We start from the raw sequence: 27,878 nt of genomic DNA on the forward strand, positions 1-27,878 counted from the left end.
GTGCTTACAACAGTGCTTGCCTGCTGCACAGGAGGCAGTAAATGTTAGTCGTCATTATCAGTGTTGTTGAAATTTATATTTATCCTGCTCTTCCCCTTGACGTTACATTGTAGACCCCACCCCATGCTGTTATAATCTCTTCCTAAACATAATGTGTGGCAACATAAATATTAATACACAACGTGAATATTCCATAGTTGTAATTTTTATTGAGGGACACTTTGTTTCCTTTTTTGTTGTTGTTTTTTTTTAAATTTATTGTACATAATTTTTCTTTTTTTTAAACAGTAATCAAAACTTAAAAATTTTTTTTTAATTAAAAAAATTTTTTTAGCCGCACCATGCAGCATGTGGGATCTCAGTTCCCCAACCAGGGATCAAACCCCTGTCCTCTGCGGTGGAAGCGCAGAGTCAACCACTGGACCACCAGGGAAGTCCCAATATACATAATTTTTCAATGAGTACCCTTATGCATAAAGCTTTTACCAAATTTAGGGTAATCTTCTTAGCATATATTCTCAGAGGTGGAAGTGATCAACTTGATATCCACTGTCAAGTTTTCCAAAAAAAGCTTTTACTGATTCTTTGACCAGCATGGATGGAAAAGAGCCAGCTTTTCGTGCAACCTTTCCTAGCCTGGGTCTTATTTAAAGGTATCTTTGCTGATAAGTCAAAACTGGTATCTTATTATGGGAATATAGGGCTGTTTGCTTTTTGTTTTGTTCTACGTACAGATTTTTTCTGCTAAATTCAGTACCAGTATGAGAGGAGAGACAAGAGAACTCACCACTCTGTGAAACGATTTAGACAGAGTATTTTTCATTACTGTCTAGAAGCCCCAGCCTACCTATTTTTCTTTTAGTTTTTTACACATTAAATATTCTTATTCCCAGTTATTTATAGTGTCATTTTGAGAGCTCTGCTCCTCTATTCTTTATTATTTAAAAAAGTAGGTATTTCAGACCATAACTTGCATTTACCAGGTTGCCTCGTATTAAATTAGAATGAGTTGACATGAGCATTAGATGGAAACCGTGCCCATGAATGAAACCTGATTTTTGCTTGAAACGTTCCCTTCGGCTGTAGGCTGTGGGTAGCCAGGGACCGGACAGCCATCAGTTCTGGGTGGACGTGGCAGCTTGTCCCAGGCATGTTCGGGAGCGAGGCCAGCAGCCCTTTTCTCTGAGGAGCTGAAGCCTTTTCAAGCCTGCGCCTCTTCTCCCTGGGTCTGTGGATGATTTCGTTCTCAGGGTCAGAGCGTGCCCTCTGACTGTACTGGGCCTGCTCTTTCAGAAACCGTCAACAGGTGTCTTAGGAAACATCTGGAACAGCTGAAGGCCCCTGTGGGGCCTCTTTCAGAAGCCATTGGAAGCCTGCATCTCGACTCATCACCAGGTGAGTCAGATGTGGCCCCTGGCTCCGTCCCAGAAGAGACCCCAGTCACAGGATCCTGCCGTTTGAAGTGTGTGTGTTACGGCGTTGGGAACTTCGCCACCTGCGTCATAGCTAGAAACCAGCTCGCGTTTTTGCTTCTCTTTCTGGAAAAGTGCCAGGTAAATTTTGGTATCCTTCCTTATTGTCTCCTTCCTTGGCCTTGTGCACACAGATGTTGACTAAGCCACTCATTTGCCCTCTGCAGATACCCAGAAGTCACTGCTGGGTGTATGACCCTCTGTTTAGCCAGCTGGAAATTGCGGTTCTTAGCACCCTTGGTGTGGTTGTTCTCAGTGAGAACGAGGTACGTGGCTTAAGAGAGGGGAGCAGGGAGCGCTGGGCAGCTGCTCACCAAGCTGACCCCGGGCCCTGTCCCTGGGCGCCAGGCTCTGTGTACTAGCGGTGCCTCCTCCCCAGGGCGTCCGTATGTGGCTGGTCTGTTACCCTGTTTGGGCCTATGTTGTGCCTGTCAGAAGAAAAAAATCACACAATGGCACAAACACGCTAGGTTGGCAAAATTCTCGTTAAGAATTGTGTCCCAATTTTATGCTTAGTTGGTATTTACTGTTGCTGCAGGAGAATAAAGAGGGCACAGTCTCCATACCTCAAATGAGGTCCTTCCGGTTGGAACGTGCCCTGTCCTGGGGGAGGAAAGCTGTAGCCCAGTCACACACATAGCACCTGGCTGAGAGGTATGGTAAGTCCTTGGCCTACCCTGCACCCCCTAAAAAGGTTGGGATTCAAGATTTCTGAGACCTCTGGAAAAAACATCATTGCACAAGCCAAGGGCTGGAGCGACTCTAGGCTGATACCTCTACATTTAGTCAGGCATTGTCTTGGGGATCATAGAATCATTTTATTCCTCTCTGTTCTGAACCGCCATCTCATTGCTTATTATGAAACATGAAAATTAGGCCCAGCTGAGAGGAGAGTCAGTCTCTGATGTTGGCGGGGTCCTAAAACACTGCCGTTCAGCTCAGGTCATCCTGAGCTCTGAGTGCCTGCTCTGTGCGAGGCAGGGAGCTCTGGGGAGCCCGAGGGCAGTGGGTGCTGCTCGCCGCCGCTGCAGGGCACGTGGCTGTGGACAGGTGCATGATGAGTGGACACGAGCAGAGCCACGTCTAGGAACTGAGACGGAGGACACCTGTGCTGTTCCAGGGGTCCAGGAAGGCTTCCTGGGTCTGAGCTGGGATTTGAAGGTCTCCCGGGAGTTTGCTGAGAGCCAGGACTGCAGGCAGCCTGGGCAGAGCCGCTGCTCAGGAACCACGGCCAGTGTGTCATGGGCCGGGGAAGCTGCAGGGAGAGAAGAGAGGCCTCGGGTCGCTGGCGCCAGACAGCAAGGGCCAGGGGGCTTGTTCCTGCCGGAGAGGTGGCAGAGATGGCGTAGAGCAGAGGTTCTCAAGAGGCGGTGACTGGACCCCCAGGGCACCTTTGAAAAGGACTGAGTTACGATAGGGATCTGCAGAAAGTGACTCAGGGAAACACAGTACCTGAGGGACAGTGACCTCTGCTGTCCCTCCTGCCCTGCTGTCACGGACCCAAGCTGCCCCTTCATTAGTCCAGAGCCTTCTGCGTTCATGGGACACGCATTTGTTAAGTAAATGCGTGTTCTTTCTGGACTTCATGATTTCTTGACTTTTAGTCCCGTATAATCCTATAGATTTCACGTGCACTACTAATGTGACTATTCCGCAGGAGAACGTAGTAGGAGTTTTTTTCCATTTGATGCTTCAATTTGCCTTCTCCTCAGCTCATTATTTGTCCAGCTACATTGCCCTGTGGTGACATGTAACGTGTGAGTTGAAGGTGCCCTAGTTGATTTGATGCATTTTTCTTTTGTAAGATGACTGCAAGCGAGCTAACACATCCTTCAGCACCACAGAGAATTACATTCATTTTTTGGTGGTGAGAACTCACAGCTCATTATCACCCTGCCCTTCCCTCTCCCTCACCTTGTTGTAAGAAGTGCGTTTACACCTCTGCACGTTGTACCCCAGGAAGGAAAACGGAGTGTGTACGGCGAGCCCACCGTCTTTTACATGCTCCACTGTGGGACAGCGCTCTACAACAACCTTCTGTGGAGGAACTGGTCCATAGATGCCCTTTCCAAGATGGTCATCGTTGGGAACAGTTTCAGAGGACTCGAGGAAAGGTAAGCCTGGGAACGCCGAGGTGCCACCAGGCCCTGAGGTGAACCCATTCCTCAGACTGACCTGCAAGCAGGAAACATTTCACACATGGAAAGCCTTTTCCATGGGAACCTGCACAGAGGGTTGGAGCTGGGAGACGTCAGCCCTGAGTCAAGCTGGGAAGCAAGTTAAGGAGTCTTTCTGCCAATAATTCCTCCCTTCCCTTAGGACAGGCAGAAACAGCTTTTTAAAACGGGGAGAAAACATTTGATTTCTCTTCTTACAGCTACATAACATCCTCCTGCTTCACGATGCCTCGGTGTCTGCTGTCATTTTTCCCTGATGAAACGGGCAGTGACTGGGGCATTCACACCTTCTATTAAATATTTAACCTACTCTGTATCCCACATTTTTAAAAGATTTTTTGATCTATTTCAGTCACCTTGCCCTTCTGTGTCTTAAGTTGAATGAAACCACTCTCAAACCGCCTAATCAGAATTAAAAAAAATTTTTGTTCTAGGTTGTTGACAAGGATTCTGCAGAAACATTATCCGTATGTTGCAAAGGTATCTGCCTGAGTGAAGGGGCTGGGGTGGGACATCATACATACATCTCCATTACCCCGGAGAATTCTGCCTTCACCTGTAGCGGCGGGAGCTCCCGAGGGGCTAACCGAGGCACAGCGAGGTTACAGCACTGTCAGCTCTCGTGAGGGGCCTGTGTTCCAGAAAGCTAGGACGTTTTAGTGCATCGCTTCATTTTTTCTTAATTATTTCCTCTATTCTTAGTATCTAGTCTGCTGTAGGCACTGCCCTTGGGGCTTCCAACTCATTGCACAAAGCACTTAAAATACCTTACTCATTTTTTTAAAAAAGAATAACGTGGGAGGTGGGGGTGAACAGTAAAACGGGAATCTAACCCAGGAGGGTGGGCCTTACTGGGACTCTCAAGGTTTTATTTTACGTCTGAATTTTCCCGCTCAGATTGTGAAAGGAGTGGAGGAGCTGGCATTCCCTCAGACCTCACAGTACACAGACGTATTTAATGACACCTCCGTCCACTGGTTTCCTGTACAAAAGCTAACACAACTCTCCACGGACACTTGGGCCTTTCGGGAAGAACCAGATTACCAGGACTGTGAGGATCTCGAGATCATCAGGAACAAGACGGAGGCTCCTTCAGCCCGACTGACTTGAACCCGCTGTGATGTGTCGGCAGAGGCGGTCGCCATGGAGGGACTGCAGTGAGTCCCCTTTCAGAGCAAGCAGGAAGTACATCGGCTATGATTTAAAATACTGTTTGTTTATTCACAAGTCCGTCCGTGGCAGGTGCCGCGGTCTACTTGGCCATGTCAATCAGGCTCTGCAGGGAGGTGGGCACCCAGGTCTTCTCCCCCTGCACGAACACCACGCCCCGATCGATGTAGATGACGATGCGGCCGAAGGTGTACAGCTGCTTCCCTTCGTGTCGCTTCCCGATGACGGGCATGAAGACGATGTTGTGCTCCTCGGCCTTGGTCTCAATGAGGTCTTTAAAGTTCATGGGCACGGAGCTGGCAGCCACACCGATGCCTCTCTGGGCCATGTTCTCAGCCTCCCGTCGCTCCTGCATGGCCTCGTACTGGAAATCCTTCCTGCGCTCCGTGTGGGTGAGGTAGGCGATGTTCTCCCGTGCTCCGGGCTGCATGTAGGCGCCTGGCAGATACAGAGAGGGGGTGAGGGACAGGTCCCAGCGTGACAGAGCTGGAGACGCCGACTCGGCCTAGGGCTGGGTGTGCCACAGGCACCGTCTCCTAAGGCCTCCTGGTGCCTCAGAGCGCTGGTTTAAAATAAACCAGATGATCGAGCACCTTGGGGGAAGTGTGGCCAGCTGACTGCAGTCGCATAAAAATTTCTGGTTAATACCTAACAACCAGAGGAGATTATTAAATATTCCACATAATAAAAAAGCATCAGCAAGGGATTTATTCTTATGGGCTGGAAACCTTGACAGTCATTAGCCACTGTTCTGTTCCCTTCTTGCTAGAGTTTTCACTCCACACTTGCCCCAGGGCAGCTTTTAGTACCCTGAAGACATATGGCCTATACTAGATATATATTTAACTTACCCATACAGGCCCCCAGCCCTGGAAGAACTTTACTATATCTGGGGAGCTGAAACACAGATGTTTCAGCTTCACAGATGAAGGGATAATACAGGACCACAAATGCCCAGTGGTAACAGGGGGGTACAAATGGGGAACTGTTCCGGTGGCTGAGGAAGGATGGCTAAGAGTATGAGAACAGAGATGGCCCACTGATGTCCCTGGAAGGACCTGGGTAAGTAGAGACCATAGACACATATTTGCCTCATTAAATGCAGGATGTGTCTATGAATTCTAACTAACTAACTCCGTTTTCATGTAATAGGCTAAGTAGAATTAAAGCCTCGGGAAATTACAATCCCAGCTGCCACTCTGTAGTTCTGTGACCTTGAATGAGCTCTTGACCTTGTTGAGCTTCTCTGTGAAACACGGCTGGACTAGGTGCTCCATTGGCCTTTGCTTTGAGATGTGAGCACACGCTTAACACAGGACTGGCTGAGTAGGCTCCCAAAACTGATACAGGCAGAGGGACTTCCCTAGAACTGAGTAGTTTGGGAACAGATAGTAAATGGAACAGTCAGCTGCCTACTTCTGACACACCAAAGACACCACCTACTGAGTACCATCCACGAACAGTAACTTGGGTACCATCCACAAACAGTAACTTGGTCCCCCTCGGTTCTTAATAAAAACCTGGAAGTGGGTCCTTCCTACTGCTTTACAGGTAAAGAAAACGGGCTAAAGAGGTTAAGCAGCTACTAAGTGTTTGTTAGTTAGACCGTCACCCTGCTCCACGCCATGAGCTGTTACACTGGAGTGGCCACAGAGCGCCGGCCGGGCAGACGTGCCGAAGAGCCCAGTACCCAGCTTAAAGTGAGCGTCCATTCAGGAAGAACGCCCCCTCCCAGCCCCAGGGGGTGGGGGAGTGGCTGCTAGCTAAACAACTACGTGATGGGTCTTGTGGGCAAGAGTCTGTGTGCCCTGGAGGCGACGGCGAGCCCACTGGTACCTGAAAACTCTGTGTCATTTCCATGCTCAGAAACGTGGAGCTCAGGCCCAGGACCTCCACAAAATGGAACCCTCACTCACCGACATTGGAGGACACCGCCCTGTTCATGATATCAAGTGCCTCGTTAAATTTGTCCTTGACGGATGGGTGTGCCAGCACTTGGTCTGAGAACATGGACTTCCAACCCAGGTACCACTTGGTGATCTCCTCGTAATTTGGGCTGTTACTGAGCCAGGAGCACAGCACCTGCCAAAAGGGAACAAATAAGAAACCTGCATCCACAGTGGCAACAAATGGGAGCAAAACTTCCAAAGGGGCCACTTGTTTTGTTTGGGTCCTGCTCCTACAAGCTGATGATACCTGCAGGGGTTTTAGGGGGTCAGCTCGGTAGCTAAGTGCCCTGCGTGTAAACTGCACCTCGGCCTCCCACCCACACAAGCGATACCAGCCCCCACCTTACAGGGCTGTTGTGAGGAGGGGGGGTAATCAGACCAAGTGCTTAGAACAGCATCGGGCGCGTGGCAAATGTCCAGTAAAGTGGTAAAGTGCTCGCTCGCTGTTCCTGCCCGCCTCATTCTTACCTTGCCGTGTAGTTTATCTTCACTGTGTGGCCACAGCACTGCCACCCAAGGATCCAGTGACTCCCTCCCTGTCCCCAACGCACCCCCAGCAAAGCGAAACAAAGCGTACCTGAAGCCACTTGGGGAAGAAGTGCTTTTCAAGAAGCCCCACCAGGCTGGAGACAGAGATCATCCCTTCCCAGTCGATGACCCAATAAAAAGCATCCATGTGCTGCTGGTGGGGGTTGATGACCAACTCCCCGAGGCACATCCCTGGAAGAGAAACCCAGCCTCTAAGGCAAAGCCACACAGCAGCGGCGTCACCAATGTCGGCCTTCGATCTGCTTTTAAAGGTCAAGTTGAAGCTCTCGTGGCAATTCTTAAAAATTGTTTTCTTCTCTAATCCAGAAATAGCTCTATTTTTAGCTCTATTTATTTTTAGAATCCAGTATGACAAAAATTTCAGAATACCTGTGGCTATACTGTCAGCAAAGGCCCGAACCGGACCAATCAGGAGGCAGGCAGGGTCTGATGCAGTTAGTGCAGAAAGGGGCCTGGTTACCGTTTATATTCGGCCTCAGTGCACAAAATGCCACCTCTTATACTGAGAAATATCATGCACTCAGAGCTTGAAGGCCATGTTTTTAAGCAGCACCATCGTTACCGCCAGACACAGAAACCAGGCACCGAAGCTGCTCGACTTGGATGCACCTCCCCGGTTCCTTACCCAGTTTGGGCACTATGTTCTTGACCATGAATGCTTCCCAGGAGCCGGGGGTGAAGACATCTTTCCAGGGCTGGAGGATGAGCTTGGCCGAGGAGTCGCTGGGGTGCCACTTCTGCAGGGCGCTGGCCAGCTTGCTGCGGATGGGGGAATAGAGCGGCTCCAGGCGCGCCTGCATGAGAGGCAGCCACGGGTGGATCCACGAGTGGATGGGGACGGTGTCCGTCAGCGGGTTCCAGTTTTCCACCTGCAGGAGGAGCGGGGGAAAGGCAGCAGTTCACGCGGCCTGCGGGGCAGTCACACAATGACCCCCGTGCTCTCCTGGCCGAGGTCCCCGTCCTTGGCGCGTGTATGGGCAACACGGTCTCCATTACATTTTCCCCAAACAGGGACACCGACCCACCCATAGACCCATGCAATTTGTATTAAATCTCAGAAATGGCACAGTTCTGATTTTATTAAAGAAGCCAAGTGAATGGATTCCCTATTAAGGGGGGGTTTTGGGGGAAAGTGCTGAGCAAAGGGCTGGAGTTAACATTACAGAACAGTGGCCGTGTTGGTGAATTCTGGGCATTGTAACAGCAGTGACAGGATGGAGAGAAATGCGAAACGAATCCCCGTGCTTCCTGATGACAACCGTTTCCCACGCCCGGCCCCACCTCCTTCTGCAGCTTGGGGAAGACGAGCTGGTCCAGGATGTTATCCAAGATCCACACGGGAATGATGTGCACCCAGCTATCCAGGAAGTCCACCATCGGGTCACAGTTCCTCGGCTGCCAGTGAGTGACGATATTTCGAACAAATGGCATCCAGACTTCCCATATCAGCCTATGTGAGAAAGGCAGAGGGCGGCTGGCTCAAAGCACTGACCGGTTTCCACGTGTGTGAGGTACACCACCACCCACCTCTAGGGTAAGAATGAAAATGGCAACAGCGGGGCAATCCAGTCACAGAAAACCATCAGACCGGCCCATGTGTTGGCCAGACGTGCGCCTGCCTCGACCCTGCTCTCCCGGCCACCCCGGCCGCCCACTCGGCCTCGGGGCCTGTCTCCTCAGTAGCACCCGCCTCCCTGGCAGGGCTGCTGCCGGGTCCCGCCCCCACCCCCAAGCGTCGTGTGCTTCCCCAGCTGGAGCTCTGTCTGCACAGCCGACGCCCCTCATGCTTTGGGTCACAGCTTCAACGTCACCTCCCCTGAGAGGCCTGTGCCCCCCCCCACAGGTGCACATACACAGGTGGGCACCCTTGTCATTCTCTACTGCTGGACCCAGGTGGCAGCCTGGGTTTATCTGTCCACTTCCTTGGTTACCACCTGCCTTTTCCCCTCACTGGAGACAGGCCGTCTCTTCACTCCCAGGGTACGGCAGCACGCAGCACAGGCAGGTCCTCAACGGCCACTTGACAGGTGTGGGGTGAACCGAGCAACACCGGCACGTGGCCGAGGGCTCATACAGGCAGTACCCCCACCCCCCCCGAGGAGCACCTGTGGAAGGCATCTGCCGAGAGGTCCTGCCCGCCGTGGGACAACAGCTGGTCGTTCTCCAGGAGGCTTTTCCACTTGGAGATGATCTCGGTGCCGTACGTACAGTCCTGAGGAGAAACACAGCAGCTGAGAGGCAGCCGGCTGACGGCCCCCTTGCCCTCTGGACCGTCTCGCACCCAGGCCTGCCCCGGAGGAGAGGCAGCGCGGCGGACTCCCCACCCACTCACCTTGAGGGGGTCCCACTCCTTGAAGTAGTCCTTCATGAGTGGGTAGACGATGGCCACGGCCAGGTCCACGCGGTCGGACATCCTGTACTCCTCGTAGTACTTGTCCTGCAGCGTCTCGAAGATGCGGGCGCACTCGTCCAGGGTGAGGGGGTCACCACAGCCGGGCTGCAGGCGCCGCTCGCACTCCTCCACGAGCTCCAGGACCTTGCTCAGGTTGGAGATGACCCGCTCCTCGTGCTCCAGGACCTCCGACATCTTTTCCAGCTCGTGGGACAGGTTGACCACCATGTCTCGCTCGTACTGCAGCTGCCGGTCGTTCTGGATGATCTCCTGCTCCGTGAGGTCGATGAGCAGCTGCAGGTTGTGCTCCAGCTCGGGCAGCGCGAAGCCGGGGGCCCTGGCCTCCTTGCCGGGCTGCGGCGGCTGCTGTGCCTGCGGCGGGAGCCCATCGTCGGGGACGCTGTGCTTGTGGCTGATCTGGCTGTAGCTGTAGTAGACCTTCTGCTCCCGGCCCGTCATGTCTATGACCTTGGAGAAGCGGCAGAGGGCACGCGGGTTAATGCTCACCACTGCTGCCCTGTTAGACACACGCCTGAGCCCGGGGAAGGCACGACGCTAGTGGGAACGTGTCAAAACCCCACCGTTCAGCAGAGCTGGAGAAGGGCGGTGTTTCTCAAAGTGGGGCCTGGGCTGCGCCAGATTGGAAGAGACTCCAGGGACAAAACAACCAGGTACAACCAACCAACAGGTTCTTGACTCGGTCCCTCTGGACCAACCGGATGGAGAAGACTTTTTAGCAAAACTGATGAAATATGAATGTGGACTATTTAGTTGAGATGAAAGTCTATTTTCATGGAAAAATAGAGGCTGTACTGATCAAAGCAGGCAATGGGACAACATACACAATCAAAATATCGTATTTTGGTTAAAAAAAAATGCATATTTAGACAAAAACACCTGGAAGGATGTACATCACAGGTGTGAAAACCGGTCATTTATGGGAAAGGAAAGTAATTCTAATATTTTTGCCTCTATTTCCTAATTGTCTAAAACGTACTGCATACTGCTCTGTAATAATAGTTGTTTTTTTAATTTAAAAACAACATGAAACATACAGAAGCCACAAAGGCAACCAAGGAAATGAGCTAACTTCAACGTCTGAAGACGACTGAGGAAACGAGAACGTGGCTGTGCTGAAACAGAAGCTTCGCCATCACCTGAGGTGAGAGTGTAATCTCTGAACCACCTGTATTAGAAATACCTGGGGGAAAATAACTGAGCATGAGCCCTCAGGCCCCGTCTAGATCTACAGCCTCAAAATCTCCAGCCGTGACCTGGACATCTGCGCTTCTCACCAGGTCCCCAAGTAACCTGATACACAACACCCTGACCTTTGAGAACCCCACTCGACTTTCTGTAATACACACACACTGTATCTCCTACGCTATGTCCCCTACAACAGACATCTGTCACCAATGTTCTCTGGCCACTAGGGACAGTAATGGACAGTAATGGAAAAGCCTCAGAGACTATCTGTACCGAACAGTGGTAATCATCTTAACTGCAATGCTGGGATGCCCTGAGGGCCCACTCCTGCTCGAGAAGTGAGTTAGTGCAACCTTCCCACGATTTAAGAGCCTTAAAGACTTTAACCTGGTGACTGCACTTCTAGGAATCTATCCTTAACAGCTGTAAAACAAAGACAAGCCTTTAACAGCTGTAAAACAAAGACAAGCCTTTATACACAAACTAACCTGCCCCAAACCAAACCAGAAATGTTAAAGGTCTAGCGACAGAATGACAGGAACATCATTAAATTCACTGACAGCAAGCTCCAGAAAGCTGGGGACATGGTTCGATTTAGCACTCTCATGCCACAAGGAGCCCCTGGCACAGGGCTGGGACGGTGATGAGCCTGAGCGTGCGTGCAGGGAGCGGGCACGGGCTGCGCCACGCCACAGACGCAGCACGCACAGAGCCAGGATGCAAGGCCAGCGGGAACCTTACGCGCAAATGTTCGGTGACTGCTCTGGTGTGCGGGTAACTGTGTCTTCCAAGCCCCCATCCTGGACCAGGCGTCCACGGGCCCCGTACCTTGACCTGAGAAAGCTCCTTCTGGGGAGCAGTGAGCTTCTTGCTAATCCTGCCCTTGGCTTTCAACTCTTCCACTGTCTTGTAAGAGTATTTGGGCTTCTTCTTGCTTCCGCTGGGGTCTTTCCTCCACTGGCTCAGCTCCTTCTGAAATTCCTGAATCAGAGGGATACAGTCCATCACAAGAAGGAAGGGCCACTTTTTACCACAGCTGGGGTCACTGAGAAGGTTCTGTGCCAAGGACCGTGCTGTGTAACACTGAACCCAGCCAAGGACACTGCTTGACACCCGCTCCCCGCCCTTACCAATGCTGAGACCCCCTTCCCCACACACCCACCCTTATGTCCTCCCCAGGACTTCCTGGCACTACTGCTCTTTCCAGCCACACTGTGGCCACTTGTTTCCCGCGTCCCTGTCCACCAGGCTCCGCCCCCGTGCAGCGTGGGACACCAGCCTCCAGCACGGCAGCTGAGCGAGTGAGCGAGCAGATGCACACACACCAGTTGAGAGGGGCACCGACAGCACCCGGCCCGTCTCCCGACTCACCTCCTCGGCTTCCTCTTCGGAGTCAGCCATGGGGAAGTCTTGCAGGGGCTGAGTGGTGCGCTCCGAGCCGTATGCCCCCACGGCGCCCTTCCCCTTTCTCTGCTTGGCTTCGATTGGGTTGATGATACCTGACAAATTTCAGCAAGACAGAGACTTCAGGTCACGGCAGTTGCCGTGTGTGTGAGCCACTCAGGGGGACCGCGCTCCTGGGTCCTTACTCACGACGACGCACCACCCAGGATGGAGAGTGCACTTCCGCCCTCACAACACTGTTCCGCCCCGGTGACCGCACGTGTCTGTGCGTTTATGCTGCCACAGAGCAGTGCGCTGACTTCACCCTATGTATGTCCTAAATACAGATTTCCATTTCCACTTGGATTCATTTTTTTAGTGGATGGGAGTATTCATTTATCACTGGAAACTCTGGCATACTAGAGTCTACACTTTGTTAATTTGGAAGCCTATTAATACGGAAAGGGCAGTAATTCAGATAATATATTAATTCTGATTAAACTGAGGTGAAGCTGCCATTTAATATGAAACTCCATCTGTTTTACTTAGTACTTCATGTCTCCCATGCTTAACTTGTTCTATAACATGTTTAAGCCTTGGAAATAAATGTGTCCTTCCTGTAAAAAAGTTTACAAACAGGACTACAACATTTCAGTGAAGAACTGCCCTCACCCCAAACTTCCCACCACACCCCTTCCAGCTAGTACTGTGGAAATGCCACATTAGAACGTCCCTCACTCTCATTCCAGGTCACCTTTTCCATCTTCACTCAAGTCCATGGATTTTTCATACAGCTAATAGTTACCTGTCCTGCCCCTTTGTGAGCAGGGACCGCAAACTCATATGCCTTGAGGGCCCAGAAACATTAACAGGAACAAGGAAAGTGTGCTGGGGTGTGGAGAAGGCTTCCAGAATAAGGCCGTGGCTGCTACCTGGGGCAGGAAGATTCAGCTAAACCAATCACTGCCAAGCAAATCTAGAATTCAGATTTTAAAATACTGGCAACCAGTTTGATTTTTTAGAAACACTGGGCGGGCCAGAAAGAAGCCTGTTTTCAGCCTATCAGCCTGCAGCCTATTTGAACCCTAACCTCTCCCTCCTGCTGAAGTAAGCGTATTTTATGTAACTTGAGTTCTGATAAAGTGCGGTGGCTTGGAGCACAACTGTCACGTGCTGCCAGAAAAGCGAAAAAGCCGAGAAAAGGCAAAGCACGCCCCAGCTGCTCCTCCGGCCCCTGCCTGGCCGCCCTCGTGTGAGACTGTGGAGCGCGGGTACCGCACCTTGCGCGTTCTTCCCGAGGCCTCTTCCGGGGACATAGCCCATCTTCTGAAGAAGCTTCTGTCCAATTCCTTTTGTGTGTCTTTCCCAGCTGCCAAAATCCATGAAAGACTTGGTGCCTCCTGCAAAACCCTTCTGGCTGGGTTTAAAATTGCCACCCTGAAAAGAAGAAGAAAAATCGAAAGAAGGAAAAACCTAAGAAAGAAAGCTTGGCTGATGGGAACGTGGCCTGGCAGTCACAGAGCATTATGAAAAGTATCCTATTGTACAAAGCAAACATATCTGTGATGTGTCTCAGGAAAGAGACAAGACTGCACTGCACATATCACCCCTCAGGGAAACCTGCCCCACAGGGAGAGACCCACACGACCGGCCACCAGCTGAACCCCTCCCCCAGCAGATGCTTGGGCCAAAGAGGTCTTCCAGGGATATTACTAAGGTCACAATCCTTCAATAAAAATGCTACCGTTTTTAACTTCTTTGGTCCGAAATCCTTAGGAAATTCATCCTGCTTCACAGGTTTCTCCTCATCGTCGGAGCCTTCCAGCTCCGGCTCTTCTGCCGCCCCTTTCTTGAGCCCCGCGCTGATGAAGTTGACTGGCGCCGAGTAGTCGCGGGCCCTGCGGGCAAACACAAGGCCCCACGGGGTCCATAAGAACTCTCTGCAGGCATCCCTTGTAGCAGCTTTGCTGGCCAGAGAACTCCTTAGAGTGGACCTCGTGGGATCCATTTTAAAGACCAACCCATTGACTCATATCAAAAGGGCCCCAATAATCACGTTTGACGTTCTTGCCTGATGTGTTCAAGTCAACTCCGTGGCTTAAGAGTTACCAATAACAGAGTTGACTAAAAATTGTAAATATGATGTGACTGTCCACCTTCCTTTTACGTTTTTGAAAAATTAACTTACTTTAAAAAGCATTTGTGACACTGAGTCAAGATGGCAGAGTAGGAGGATGTGGAGCTCAGCTCTCCCCACAATACATCAGGAATACATGTACAAATGGAACAGTTCTCAGAGAACACCTGCTGAACACCAGCAGAGGACCTCGGACACCAAAAAGGACAAGAAAGAGCTCCGTGTAACCAGGTAGGACAAAAGAAAGACAAAAAAAAAAAAAGGACAGGCCCTGCGCCCCTGGGAGGGAGCTGAAGGAGAGGAGAGGTCCCTGCACCCGGGGAGGTCCCGCCACCGGCGGAGAGATCAGCTGGGACAGAAAAGGAGCTTCGGAGGCTCAGAGGAGAACGCAGCAACCGGTCCGTGACAGGCAGGACAGAGTGAGAACTAGGCGGACGGTCTGTGCCACACCCCTTCGCACCCCAGCCTGAGGCCTGTGTCTGCTGGGACGGGCAGGGGCTGGGTGCCCGCAAGTGAGGTTTAAAGAACAGACCCGGGGAGAGGACTGCTGCTGGCTGTGCAGAGACAGGCTGTAGGGGTGGGAGTGCGGAGCTCTGCAACCAGGAATGCTGGTGGAAGCAGCCCAGGCCGCCACAGAAGTGAAGGCCTGGCTTCAGCAGCCGAGGGCTCTGTGGGCACGTACACGTGGGGCTGGGCCAGGCCGGAGTCCGAGCTGCCCCCACAGCAGGTCCAGGTGCAGCACCGCTGCGGTCCTGGGATTCAGTGCATGTGCGCTGGTGGCCCGGTGAAAACAATGCCTGAGAGTCACCGGGGCCAACTGCCAGCACACCCGCAGTTAAGGTGGGACCAGTGCCAACAACAGCGTACTTTGTGAGCCCACGCAACGGGGGAAGAGTGACACAGCAGAGCACATTCACAGGTGAAAGCTCCAATGGAGGAATACTCAGTGGCTTCTCTCCCAGTGGGAGGGCTCCAATCCCACCTACCTTGCACCGCAGATCAGAAACACAGCTCAGAAACAGATCTGGGGGCTTCTACTCCAACAGCTAGGGAGCAGGCCCTGCCCCTGACACGGCAGTGACAACCACAGAGCAAAGAGGAGGCCTCACTTGATAGCCAGTGTAGGCTCTGGTCACCACATCAGTCACACCACCTATCAAAGGGATAACGGCCAGCATACGCTGAGGAAAGAGGTGGCAGACATCCATACTAAAGGCAGCACTTGCACTAAAAAAATATTAAACCCACGCAGGCTACACAGGGACATTGCCACTTAAAAATAGCCTTGAGGGACTTTCCTGGTGGTCCAGTGATAAAGAATCCACCTCACAATCCAGGGATGTGGGTTTGATCCCTGGTCAGGGAACTAAGATCCCACATGCCGTGGGGCAACTAAGCCCGCACGCCACAACTACTGAGCTCACACACCTCAACCAGGGCCCGCATGCTGCAAACTACAGAGCCCAGCACTCTAGAGCCCGTGCACCACAACGAGAGAGACAAAACCCACATGCCACAACTAGAGAGAAGCCCACGCACCACAACAAAGAGCCCATGCGCCACAACGAAAGATCCCGCATGCCTCAACGAAGATCCCACATGTGCCACAACTAAGACCCGACGCAGCCAAAAATAAATAATAAATGAAATAAATAAATAAATCTTGAGGAAAAAAAAAAATTGCCTTCCAAGACAGTCTGAGGGTCTGGCGCCAGAAGGAGGAACCCCCAGGGCATTTAGCTTTGAAGGCTAGTGGGGCTGGAGTGCAGGAGTTCCACAGGGCTGGGGAAACAGAGACTCTACTCTTGAAGGGCGCACACAAGGTCTCACGTGCACTGGGACCCAGCACAAAGCAGTACCTCCATAGGAACCTGGGCTAGACCTACTTACAGGTCTTGGAGGGTCTCCTGGGGAGGCAGGGGTCAGCTATAGCTCACTGGGGGGGGCAAGGACACTGGTGGCAGAGGCCCCAGGGAACACTGGTCAGTGTGAGCTCTCCTGGAGGTCCCCATTTTGGCACCAAGACCTGCCCCCACCCAACAACCTGCAGGCTCCAGTGCTGGAACGCCTCAGTCCAAACAACCAGCCAGATAGGAACACAGCCTCACCTGTCAGCAGAGAGGCTGCCTGAAGTCCTACTGAGCTTAAAGCCACCTCTTGACACAGCCCTCCCCACCAGAGGGAAAACACCCAGCTCCACCCACCACAGGGCAGGCATCACTCCCTCCCACCAGGAAGCCTGCATAAGTCCCTGGACCAACCTCACCCACCAGGGGGCAGACACCAGAATAAAGAGGAACTACAATCCTGCAGCCTGTGGAAAGATGACCAGAAACACAGAAAGACAAAATGAGATGACAGAGAAATATGTTTCAGATGAAGGAACAAGATAAAACCCACAAGAACTAAATGAAGAGATAGGCAATCTACCTGAAAGAGACTTCAGAGTAATGATAGTAAAGATGATCCAAAATCTCAGGAAAAGAACAGAGGCACAGACCGAGAAGACACAAGAAATGTTTAACAAAGAGCTAGAAGATTTAAAGAACAAACAGATGAAGGATACAACAACTAAAATGAAAAATACACTAGAAGGGGGACTTCCCTGATGGTCCAGTGGTAAAGAATCCGCCTTCCAATGCAGGGTACACGGCTTTGATCCCTGGTCAGGGAACTAAGATCCCTCATGCCACGGGGCAACTAAACCTGCGTGCCTCAATGAGAGAGCCCACGTGCTGCAAACTACAGAGCCCACGCGCTCTGGAGCCCGTGCACCACAACTAGAGAGAGAAAACCCGCACACTACAACTAGAGAGAAGCCCGCGCAGAGAGAAGCCCACACGTCACAACGAAAAGCCCACGTGCAACTAAGGCACAATGCAGCCAAAATAAATAAATAAATAAATAAATAAATAAATAAATATTAAAAAGAGACACTAGAAGGGATCAATAGCAGAATAACTGAGGCAGAAGAACAAATAAGTGAGTTGGAAGACAGAGTGGTGGAAATCACTGCCACAGAACAGAATAAAGAAAAAGAATGAAAGGAAATGAGAACAGTCTCAGAGACCTCTGGGATAACATTAAACACACCAACATTTGCATTATAGGGGTCCCAGAAGGAGACGAGAGAGAGAAAGGGCCTGAGAAAATATTTGAAGAGATTATAGCCAAAAACTTCCCTAACATAAGAAAGGAAACAGTCAACTCCAGGAAGTGTAGAGAGTCCCATACAGGATAAATCCAAGGAGGAACCCACTGAGACACATACCAATCAAACTGGCAAAAATTAAATACAAAGAAAAAATATTAAAAGCAACAAGGGAAAAGCAACAAATAACAAGGGAATCCTCATAAGGTTATCAGCTGATTTTTCAGCAGAAACTCTGCAGGCCAGAAGGGAGTGGCACGATATATTTAAAGTGACAAAAAGGAAAAAAATCTACAACCAAGAATACTCTACCCAGGACTTCCCTGGTAGTGCAGTGGTTAAGACTCTGCACTCCCAATGCAGGGGGCCTGGGTTTGATCCCTGGTCAGGGAACTAGATCCCACATGCAGGCAGAACTAAGACTTCGCATGCCACAACTAAGGAGCCAGCAAGCCTCAACTAGGGAGCCCTCAAGCTGCAACTAAGGAGCCTGCCTGCCACAACTAAGACCCAGCGCCACCAAATAAACAAGCAAATTAATTAATTAATTAAAAAAAAAAAGAATACTTTACCCAGCAAGGCTCCCATTCAGATTTGATGGAGAAATCAAAAGTTTTACAGATAAGCAAAAACTAAGAGAATTCAGTACCACCAAACCAGCTTTACAACAAATGCTAAAGGAACTTCTCGAGGCAGAAAAGGTCACAAACAGAAACAAGAAAATTATGAATGGGAAAGCTCACTGGTAAAGGAAAACATACAGTAAAGGAAAGAAATCATCCACGCACAAATATGATATCAAAACCAGCAACTATGAGAAGAGGATAGTACAAATGCAGGAAATGGGAAATGCATCTGAAATTGAGACCAGCAGCTTAAAATAACCTTGTGTGTGTGTGTAGGCTGCCACATCAAAACCTCATGGGAACTGCAAACCAAAAAACTACAATAGATACACACACAAAAAAGGAAAAGCAATCCAAACACAACACTAAAAATAGTCATCAAAGCACAAGAGAAGAAAACAAAAGAAGGAAATAAAAAAGACCTACAAAAACAAACCTAAAACAATTAAGAAAATGGCAGTAAGAACATACATATTGATAATTACGTTAACTGCAAATGGATTAAATACTCCAACCAAAAGACAAACACTGGCTGAATGGATACAAAAACAAGACCCGTAAATATGCTGTCTACAAGAGACCCACTTCAAATCTAAGGACACATAGAGACTGAAAGTGAGGGGATGGAAAAAGGTATTCCATGCAAATGGAAATCAAAAGAAAGCTGGGGTAGCAATACTCATATAAGACAAAAGAGACTTTAAACACTGTTACAAGAGACAAGGAAGGACACTACATAACGATCAAGGGATCAATCCAAGAAGAAGATATAACAATTGTAAATATTTATGCACCCAACATAGGAGCACCTCAATAGATAAGGCAAATGCTAACAGCCATAAAAGGAGAAATCGACTTTACAGCCCACTTTTATCAATGGACAGATCTTCCAGACAGAAAATCAATACGGAAACACAGGCCTTAAATGACACACTAAACAAGATGGACTTAATTGATATTTATAGAGCATTCCATCCAAAAGGAGCAGAATACACATTCTTCTCAAGTACACATGGAACATTCTCCAGGATTGATCACATGCTGGGCCACAAAGCGAGCCTCAGTAAATTTAAGAAAACTGAAATCATATCAAGCAACTTTTCTGACCACAACGCTATGAGATTAGAAATCAACTACAAGAAACAAACTGTAAAAAACACAAACACACAGAGGCTGAACAATATGCTACTCAACAACCAATGGATCACTGAAGAAATCAGAGAGGAAATCACACAATACCTAGAGACAAATGACAACAAAAACACGACAATCCAAAACCTATGGGACACAGCAAAAGCAGTCCTAAGAGGAAAGTTTATAGCAATACAATCTTACCTCAGGAAACAACAAAAATCTCAAATAAACAACCTAACCTTACACCTAAAGCAACTAGAGAAAGAAGAACAAACAAAACCCAAAGTTAGCCGAAGGAAAGAAATCATAAAGATCAGAGCAGAACTAAATTAAATGGAGACAAAGAAAACAACAGAAAAGATCCATGAAACTAAAAGCTGGTTCTCTGAAAAGGTAAATAAAACTGAAAAACCTTTAGCCAGACTATCAAGAAAAAAAGGGAGAGGGCTCAAATCAATAAAATTAGAAATGAAAAAGAAGAAGTTACAATGGACACCACATAAATACAAAGGATAAGAGACTACTACAAGCAACTATATGTCAATAAAATGGACGACCTAGAAGAAATGGACAAATTCTTAGAAAGGTACAATCTCCCAACACTGAACCAGGAAGAAATAGAAAATATGAACAGACCAATCACAAGTACTGAAATTGAAACTGAATAAAAAATTCCCAACAAACAAAAGCCATCCAGGACCAGATGGCTTCACAGGCAAACTCTATCAAACATTTAGAGAAGAGTTAACATCTATCCTTCTGAAACTATTCCACAAACTTGCAGAGGAAGTAACATTCCCAAACTCACTCTATGAGGCCACCATCACTCTGATATCAAAACCAGACAAAGATATCACCAAAAAAAAAAAAAGAAAAAGAAAAAGAAAGAAAATTACAGACTAGTTTCACTGATGAACATAGACGCAAAATCCTCAGCAAAATTCTAGGAAATCAAATCGAACAATACATTAAAAGGATCATACACTATGATCAAGGGGGATTCATCCCAGGGATGCAAGGATTCTTTAATATCCGCAAATCAATCAGTGTGAAACACATCAACAAGTTGAAGAATAAAAACCATATGACCATCTCAATAGATGCAGAAAAAGCTTTTGACAAAATTCAACACCCATTTATGATAAAAAAAAAAAAAAAAAAACTCTCCAGAAAGTGGGCATAGAGGGAACATACCTCAACATAATAAAGGCCATATATGACAAACCTACAGCTAACATCATACTCAACGGTGAAAATCTGAAAGCATTTCCTCTAAGATCAGGAACAAGACAAGGATGTCCACTCTTGCCACTTTCATTCAACATAGTTTTGGAAGTCCTAGCCATGGCAATCAGAGAAGAAAAAGAAATAAAAGGAATACAAATTGGAAAAGAAGTAAAGCTGTCACTGTTTGCAGATGACATGATACCATACATAGAAAATCCTAAAGATGCTACCAGAAAACTACTAGAGCTCATCAATGAATCTGGTAAAGTTACAGGATACAAAAATTAATACACAGAAATCTGTTGCATTCCTATACAATAACAGAAGATCAGAAAGAGAAAGAAACAACCCCGTTTACCATCATCAAAAAGAATAAAATACCTAGGAATAAACCTACCAAAAGACCTGTACTCCGAAAACTTTAAGATGCTGATGAAAGAAACTGAAGATGACACAAACAGATGGAAAGATATACCATGATCCTGCATTGGAAGAATCAGTATTGTCAAAATGAATACTCTGCCCAAGGCAATCTACAGATTCAATGCAATCCCTATCAAATTACCAATGGCATTTTTCAAAGAACTAGAACAAAACATTTTTAAATTTGTATGGAGACACAAAAGACCCCAAATAGCCAAAGCAATCCTGAGAAAGAAAAATGGAGCTGGAGGAATCAGGCTTCCTGACTTCAGACTATACCACAAAGCTACAGCCATCAAGAGTATGGTACTGGCACAAAACCAGAAATACATATCAGTGGAACAGGATAGAAAGTCCAGAAATAAACCCACACACCTATGGTCAATTAATCTACAACAAAGGAGGCAAGACTCTACAATGGAAAAAAGACAGTCTCTTCAATAAATGGTGCTCAGAATACTGGACAGCTACATGTAAAAGAATGAAATTAGAACATTCTTTAACATCATACACAAAAATAAACTCAAAATGGATTAAAGACCTAAATGTAAGACCTGATACTATAAAACTCTTAGAGAAAAACATAGGCAGAACGCTCTGACATAAATTGCAGCAATATCTTTTTCGATCTGTCTCCTTGAGTAATGGAAATAAAAATAAAATAAACAAATGGGACCCAATTAAACTCAAAAACTTTTGCACAGCAAAGGAAACCATAAACAAAACAAAAAGACAACCCACAGAATGGGAGAAAATATTTGCAAACGATGTGACCGACAAGAGATTAATCTCCAAAATCTACAAACAGCTCATGCAGCTTAATATCAAAAACAACAACAAAAAAAATCAAAAAATGGGCAGAAGACCTAAACAGACACTTTTCCAAGGAAGACATATACATGGCCAAGAGGCAATTGAAAAGGTGCCCACAATCGCTAATTATTAGAGAAATGCAAATCAAAACTACAATGAGATATCACCTCACACCAATCAGAATGGCCATTATCAAAAAATCTAGAAACAATAAATGCTGGAGAGGGTGTGGAGAAAAGGGAATCCTCCTACACTGTTGGTGGGAATGTAAATTGGTACAGCCAGTTTGGAGAAGAGTATGGAGGTTCCTTAAAAAACTAAAAATAGAGCCATCATAATCCAGCAATCCCACTCCTGGGCATATATCTGGGGAAAACCATAACTCAAAAAGATACATGTACCCCAATGTTCACTGCAGCACTATTTACAGTAGCCAAGACATGGAAGCAACCTAAATGTCTACTGACAGATGAATGCATAAAGACGTGGTACACACAATGTTCATTGCAGCTCTATTTACAATAGCCAGGACATGGAAGCAACCTAAGTGTCCATCAACAGATGAATGGATAAAGAAGATGTGGCACATATATACAATGGAATATTACTCAGCCATAAAAAGAAACGAAGGACTTCCCTGGTGGTGCAGTGGTTGAGAACCCACCTGCCAATGCAGGGGACACGGGTTCGAGCCCTGGTCCGGGAAGATCCCACATGGCGTGGAGCAACTAAGCCCGTGCGCCACAACTACTGAGCCTGTGCTCTAGAGCCCACGAGCCATAACTACTGAGCCCGCGTGCCACAACTACTGAGCCCGCACGCCCTAGAGCCCGTGCTCCGCAACAAGAGAAGCCACTGCAATGAGAAGCCCGTGCACTGCAACCAAGAGTAGCCCCCACTCACCGCAACTAGAGAAAGCCCGCACGCAGCAACAGAGACCCAACACAGCCAAAGATAAAATTAAATTAAAAAAAAAAACTAAAAAAAAAAAAAAAGAAACGAAATTGAGTTATTTGTAGTGAGGTGGGTGGACCCAGAGACTGTCATACAGAGTGAAGTAAGTCAGAAAGAGAAAAACAAATACCACATGCTAACACATATATATGGAATCTTAAAAAAAAAAAAAAGGTTCTGAAGAACCTAGGGGCAGGATAAAGATGCAGACGTAGAGAATGGACTTGAGGATGTGGGGAGGGGAAGGGTAAGCTGGGACGAAGTGAGAGAGTAGCACTGACACATATACACTACCAAATGTAAAATAGATAGCTAGTGCGAAGCAGCGGCATCGCAGAGGGAGATCAGCTCGGTGCTTTGTGACCACCTAGAGGGGTGGGAGGGAGACGCAAGAGGGAGGAGATATGGGGATGTATGTATATGTATAGCTGATTCACTTTGTTATACAGCAGAAACTAACACACCATTATAAAGCAATTATACTCCAATAAAGATGATAAAAAAAAAGATGTCGTACATATATACAATGGAATTTTTTTACTCAGCCGTAAAAAATAATGAAATAATGCCATTTGCAGCAACATGGATGGACCTAGAGATTATCATACTAAGTGAACTAAGTCAGACAGACCAGAGAAAGACAAATATCATATGATATCACTTACATGTGGAATCTAATTTAAAAAATGACACAAATGAACTTATTTCCAAAACAGAAACAGACACACAGATCTGGAAATCAAACTTGGTTTGATTATGGTTACCAAAGGGGAAACGTGGGGGGAAGGGATAAATTAGGAGATTGGGATTAACATATACACACTACTGTATATAAAATAGATAACTAATAAGGACCTACTGTGTAGCACAGAGAACTCTACTCAATATTCTGTAATGACCTATATGAGAAAAGAATCTGGAAAAAAAAAAAAAAGCATTTGTTTCAGACACTATTTCAAGTAGAAAAATCAAATAAGAAAGACACTCTCATAAATCAAAATCATAAATAAGTAAAATATATTAAGAGAGATTATATGAATGTAAAGTATATTAGCAATTATATCAATCAGATTCTTAGAAAATCTCATCTCCATTAAATTTGTTTATGAAAACTAAAATACCTAAGAGGGACTTCCCTGGTGGTCCAGTGGCTAAGACTCCGTGCTCCCAGTGCATGGGGCCCAGGTTGGATCCCTGGTCAGGGAACTAGATCCCACATGCTGCAACTAAGAGTTCACACACCACAATAAAGATCCCACATGCCACAACTAAAATACCCCGCATGCCGCAACTAAAAAGATCCTGCGTGCCGCAACTAAGACCCGGCGCAGCCAAATAAATAAATAAATAAAAATAAAAGATTAAATAAATAAATAAAATACCTAGGAAATCAACTCCGTGAGATGGAAAGTATTGATTTTAACCCTGAATGCCTCAAGAACAGTAGTTACAATAAGTCATTAGCAACAGTTCCCTTTTGTATGAACTGGAGCTGATAGCTTTCTATTGTGTAGTTAAAGGGAGAGAAAAGACTCCAAAGAAAAGCCCCGGGAATATTGCAAAATAAGGCGATGCTTTACAAAATGACTAACCTAGTAAATAAACATCCCCATGGCAGCAATAAAATTCAGAGAATTTTTTCCTAAGAGATGCAATATAGAGCCCAACTCTAGAGTCAGATAGGCCCAGATTCTCACAGCTTAGCTGTGTGACTTTTGGCTGCTGTTTCTTAATCTGTAAAATGGGATGATAATAATGGTACCTTTCTCGGACTTTCCCGGTGGTGCAGTGGTTAAGAATCTGCCTGCCAAATGCAGGGGACACGGGTTCAAGCCCTGGTCCGGGAAGATCCCACATGCTGCGGAGCAACTAAGTCTGTGCACCAGAACTACTGAGCCTGCGCTCTGGACCTCGCGAACCACAACTACTTAGCCCGTGTGCCACAACTACTGAAGCCCGCGCACCTAGAGCCCATGCTCCGCAATGAGAAGCAACCGCAATGAGAAGCCCGTGCACCGCAACGAAGAGTAGCCCCTGCTTGCTGCAACTAGAGAAAGCCCGCACACAGCAACGAAGACCCAACGCAGCCAAAAATAAAATAAATAAATAAATTAAATAAATTTATTTATTTATTTATTTTAAAAAAATAAAAATAAAATAATGGTACCATTCTCATAAGGTCAATGAGACCAGGCCTGTGAAGAACCCATAGATTTTGGCTGCTATTATTATCTTATGATCTTGCAATTCTTGACCCCTGAGCTATGCATCGTCTGCTGTTAGATTTCTTGCCAGATGAAAAAAGGTTGAACTGATCTCTGCTCTTTCTCCCCAGTTTCCTTTGTGAAAAATGTACAATATCAATGGGCTGGAGCCTCCAAGCCTCAGGTGGGGACAGGGAGACAAACCCAAATCTACTACACACTCTGGTCAAGTGAGTTGCAGCCAACACACACATGACTTCACACCAAGGAGGAGGCTTTCAGCCTGAATCCTCATCCCTGTGCTGCCATCTTAGCCCCGGTCTCCAGCACCTCTGCCAGGACCACTGCCTGGGCCTCCTCACAGAGCCCCCTCTTCCACTGTGGCTCCCCGCCAACTTTGCACATGAGCAAAAGGGTCTTCTACCCTTCTTCCCAGGTCATACCCTCTCCACACAAACCCACGGCCTCTTCTCAAACTATACTCCCCACTCTCTCCCCGCTTCAGCCCACAAAACCTCTCGTATCCTCATGGGTGCCCTGCTGCCTCCCATCAAGGGCCTTTCCTTACTTGTGCCTCCCCTACCAGCCAATCTTCCCTGACCTCCCAGAATAGGTCATACTCCCTAAAATGTGTTCCCCCTCAGGTCCTACATCAGTTACACCCTTCCATTGTGTGAGCCTGTCTCCATCCACCAGAGTCTGGGCTCCTGGAAGGCAAGGACTGGGTCTACAGCACAAGGCTTAATACACGTAACTGCTCACTTAACACCAACTGATGATCCACCAGTCAGAGAGCAGCGCTCTAACCTAAAGCGGAACTGGGCTCCCGAGCTGATGTCGCAGCTAAGGGACTCAGTGAGGCCGGGAGAGAAATTTACTTAGCGGGGTAGCTCCCCAACTCCTAGGGAAGCAGCCCGTGCCAGCCATACCGTTTGCCTCCAAAGCTGGGCCTCTCTTCATCCGAGTCTCGCTCTGCCCACACTCCGTAGGTGGCCTCTTCCTTGGTCTGCCAGTGGCGCTGCCGGTTGGGGTTGAATTCATTCTGGAGATCCCAGTCGGTGATCTCAAAGTTCTCCCGCTCGTCCTCGTCATCCATGTGGCCTTGGCCTTCCCCGTCCCGGTACAAGTGGGACAGTGACATGCCCTGTCACTAAAGGAAGGGATAAAAAAAGGTACAGCCTGTGACAAGTCCTGGGAGCAGCAGAAGGCTTCCCTGTGAGTTCCTGCTCCTTGCTGCCTTCAGAACCTCCTCCAAACTAAAATTCACTAACATCATTGTTACAATTCAATAAAGCAGACACTAAACACATATTGTAGAAAACAACAGGTACTAAAACAGGTGGAACAAAAGACCTGTCCCAACAGTCCATGTGATTCTTAAGCACGTATTTCCTTGTCAATGTCGTAAGACATCGTAAGACACACTCACATACACACAAACCACATAAAACAGCTAAGGAAGTATGCTGTTCTATGTATTATTGCCTCAGAAATGAAGCAGACATCTTCCTGGACCCCAGATTTTATTAGTTTTTTCTATTGTCGAGTAAAGAGTTTCACCTGGACCTCTGACAGTCGCAGCACAGTGAGTTTTCTTCGAAGACGCTTTCTGAAACACATTATTTGATGAGAACCTCATCAAATGAGCCTTAGTTTTCCTCACGAACCATGAACCTCTTCTGAGGCGCCAGGAGGCAGTAGTAATTATGAACACGACCTTAACAGTACACAGCTGTGAAGTGGAATACAGACATCATCTCAGGGCAGCTGGGTGATGAGATTCAGCTGTCTCTTAAGCGGATTAACTGCAGTACCAACCTTAGAGCATGCTTGTAAGGCAGATTCAACGAGATGGTGCTTTAAAATCACTTAGCTCCCAATAAGTGCTCAAGGAAGAGCTTGTTACGGTAATCCCATGATTAGGTTCAGAGCCCTTCCTATTATTGGATTTGGGAATGAGCCGAGCAAAGTGATCGTGAAACCAGCTGCTAAAATCACAGCCCGAGTTCAAATCCCCACTCTACCAGGTACTCAGTGTATGAGTATTAAATGCAGATGAAGTGCCACGCATGGGCCACCACACAGCAATACATTCAATATATGAGAGCACTGTGATTCGCCTCTAGCAGTTGCTGCAAACAGCCTTCAGGGACGGGGGCTGGCTACTTCCCCAGGCGGTGTTAAACTCTGGTCAGCTCTGTTTGAAACTTTTCCCTGCTTACTCTACTCACTGGTGCACTGGTTGGGTGCTGCCGGTCCCAGCCTCATCCAGGAGCGCAAAAGAGGGAAACATTCTCAGAGGAGGCGGGGAGTCCCAGATACATGGGAGTCACTAACACCGCTGCCTCCTTGGGCACAGAGCATGGGGATAACCACATAGTTGTCACGAGTTATAGAGCCCCCGGGGGGTGCTAAGCACTTGCTGGACGCTTCAGGCCGATAATCTCATGTAGGCATCAAGACACTTCTACGAGAAAGGTACTACTAGCGTCCTCAAGCTTCAGAGTAAGTAAAACGAGGCTAAGTTAAATAATTTGCCCTAGGTTCCACGGCTGGCGGGGCTCGAAACCAGGTGGGCCCTGAAGCCAGGGCTCGGGTGTCTCCCTGCCATGCTGTCCAGGCCCCGCGGCGGAAACTCGGTGCCTAACGCGGCCCAGGCCCCGACTGCCCAGTGACCCCGAGCGGCCCCTCTCCCCGCCTCGGCAGAGCCGTCTGCGAAAGGGGAGCGCAACTGGCGAGGCCGAGGCCCACCTCTCCCGAACCGCAGCCCCCACTCCCACTGGCACGGAATCCCCGAGTCCCCTGCCCAACCCGAGGCCCCGCTCACCTCTCTCCTGCTCAGCGTATCAACCACAAGTGCCCGCTCCGGGATAGAAGCGCGCCGCTTCGGGGACGGAACCCGGATGTGCCG

At 48.1% G+C, this 27,878-nt stretch overlaps 2 protein-coding genes across 7 annotated transcripts in view; one reads left to right on the forward strand and one right to left on the reverse strand.

The window, feature by feature from the left end:
- Positions 1-24,771, forward strand: part of SRRD (SRR1 domain containing) — a 39,658-nt gene extending 14,887 nt beyond the window's left edge. Inside the window, exons 3-8 of one of the 6 annotated variants that reach the window (XR_009697397.1) lie at positions 1,294-1,553; positions 1,640-1,738; positions 3,432-3,586; positions 4,084-4,129; positions 4,547-5,216; positions 24,553-24,771. Coding sequence is in view for 1 of the 6 variants with exons in the window: in XM_061170079.1 (XP_061026062.1) it covers positions 1,294-1,553; positions 1,640-1,738; positions 3,432-3,586; positions 4,084-4,129; positions 4,547-4,759 (773 nt within the window). In the remaining 5 variants the exon portion in view is untranslated. The other 5 variants (XR_009697401.1, XR_009697399.1, XR_009697398.1 and 2 more) reach the window with 5 other exon arrangements.
- On the reverse strand, positions 199-27,878 carry TFIP11 (tuftelin interacting protein 11). The gene is made up of 13 exons (XM_061170078.1): positions 27,795-27,878; positions 25,897-26,117; positions 14,043-14,196; positions 13,579-13,735; positions 12,287-12,414; positions 11,744-11,896; positions 9,650-10,177; positions 9,423-9,529; positions 8,599-8,767; positions 7,943-8,186; positions 7,346-7,488; positions 6,736-6,901; positions 199-5,257 (listed from the first exon to the last, which is right to left on the reverse strand). Exons 2-13 carry the CDS (start codon positions 26,106-26,108, stop codon positions 4,902-4,904), a joined length of 2,517 nt encoding a protein of 838 aa, XP_061026061.1. The 5' UTR covers positions 26,109-26,117; positions 27,795-27,878; the 3' UTR covers positions 199-4,901.

This window comes from Eubalaena glacialis, chromosome 15 (genome assembly GCF_028564815.1).
Source record: "Eubalaena glacialis isolate mEubGla1 chromosome 15, mEubGla1.1.hap2.+ XY, whole genome shotgun sequence".
NCBI classification, from domain to species: domain Eukaryota; kingdom Metazoa; phylum Chordata; class Mammalia; order Artiodactyla; family Balaenidae; genus Eubalaena; species Eubalaena glacialis.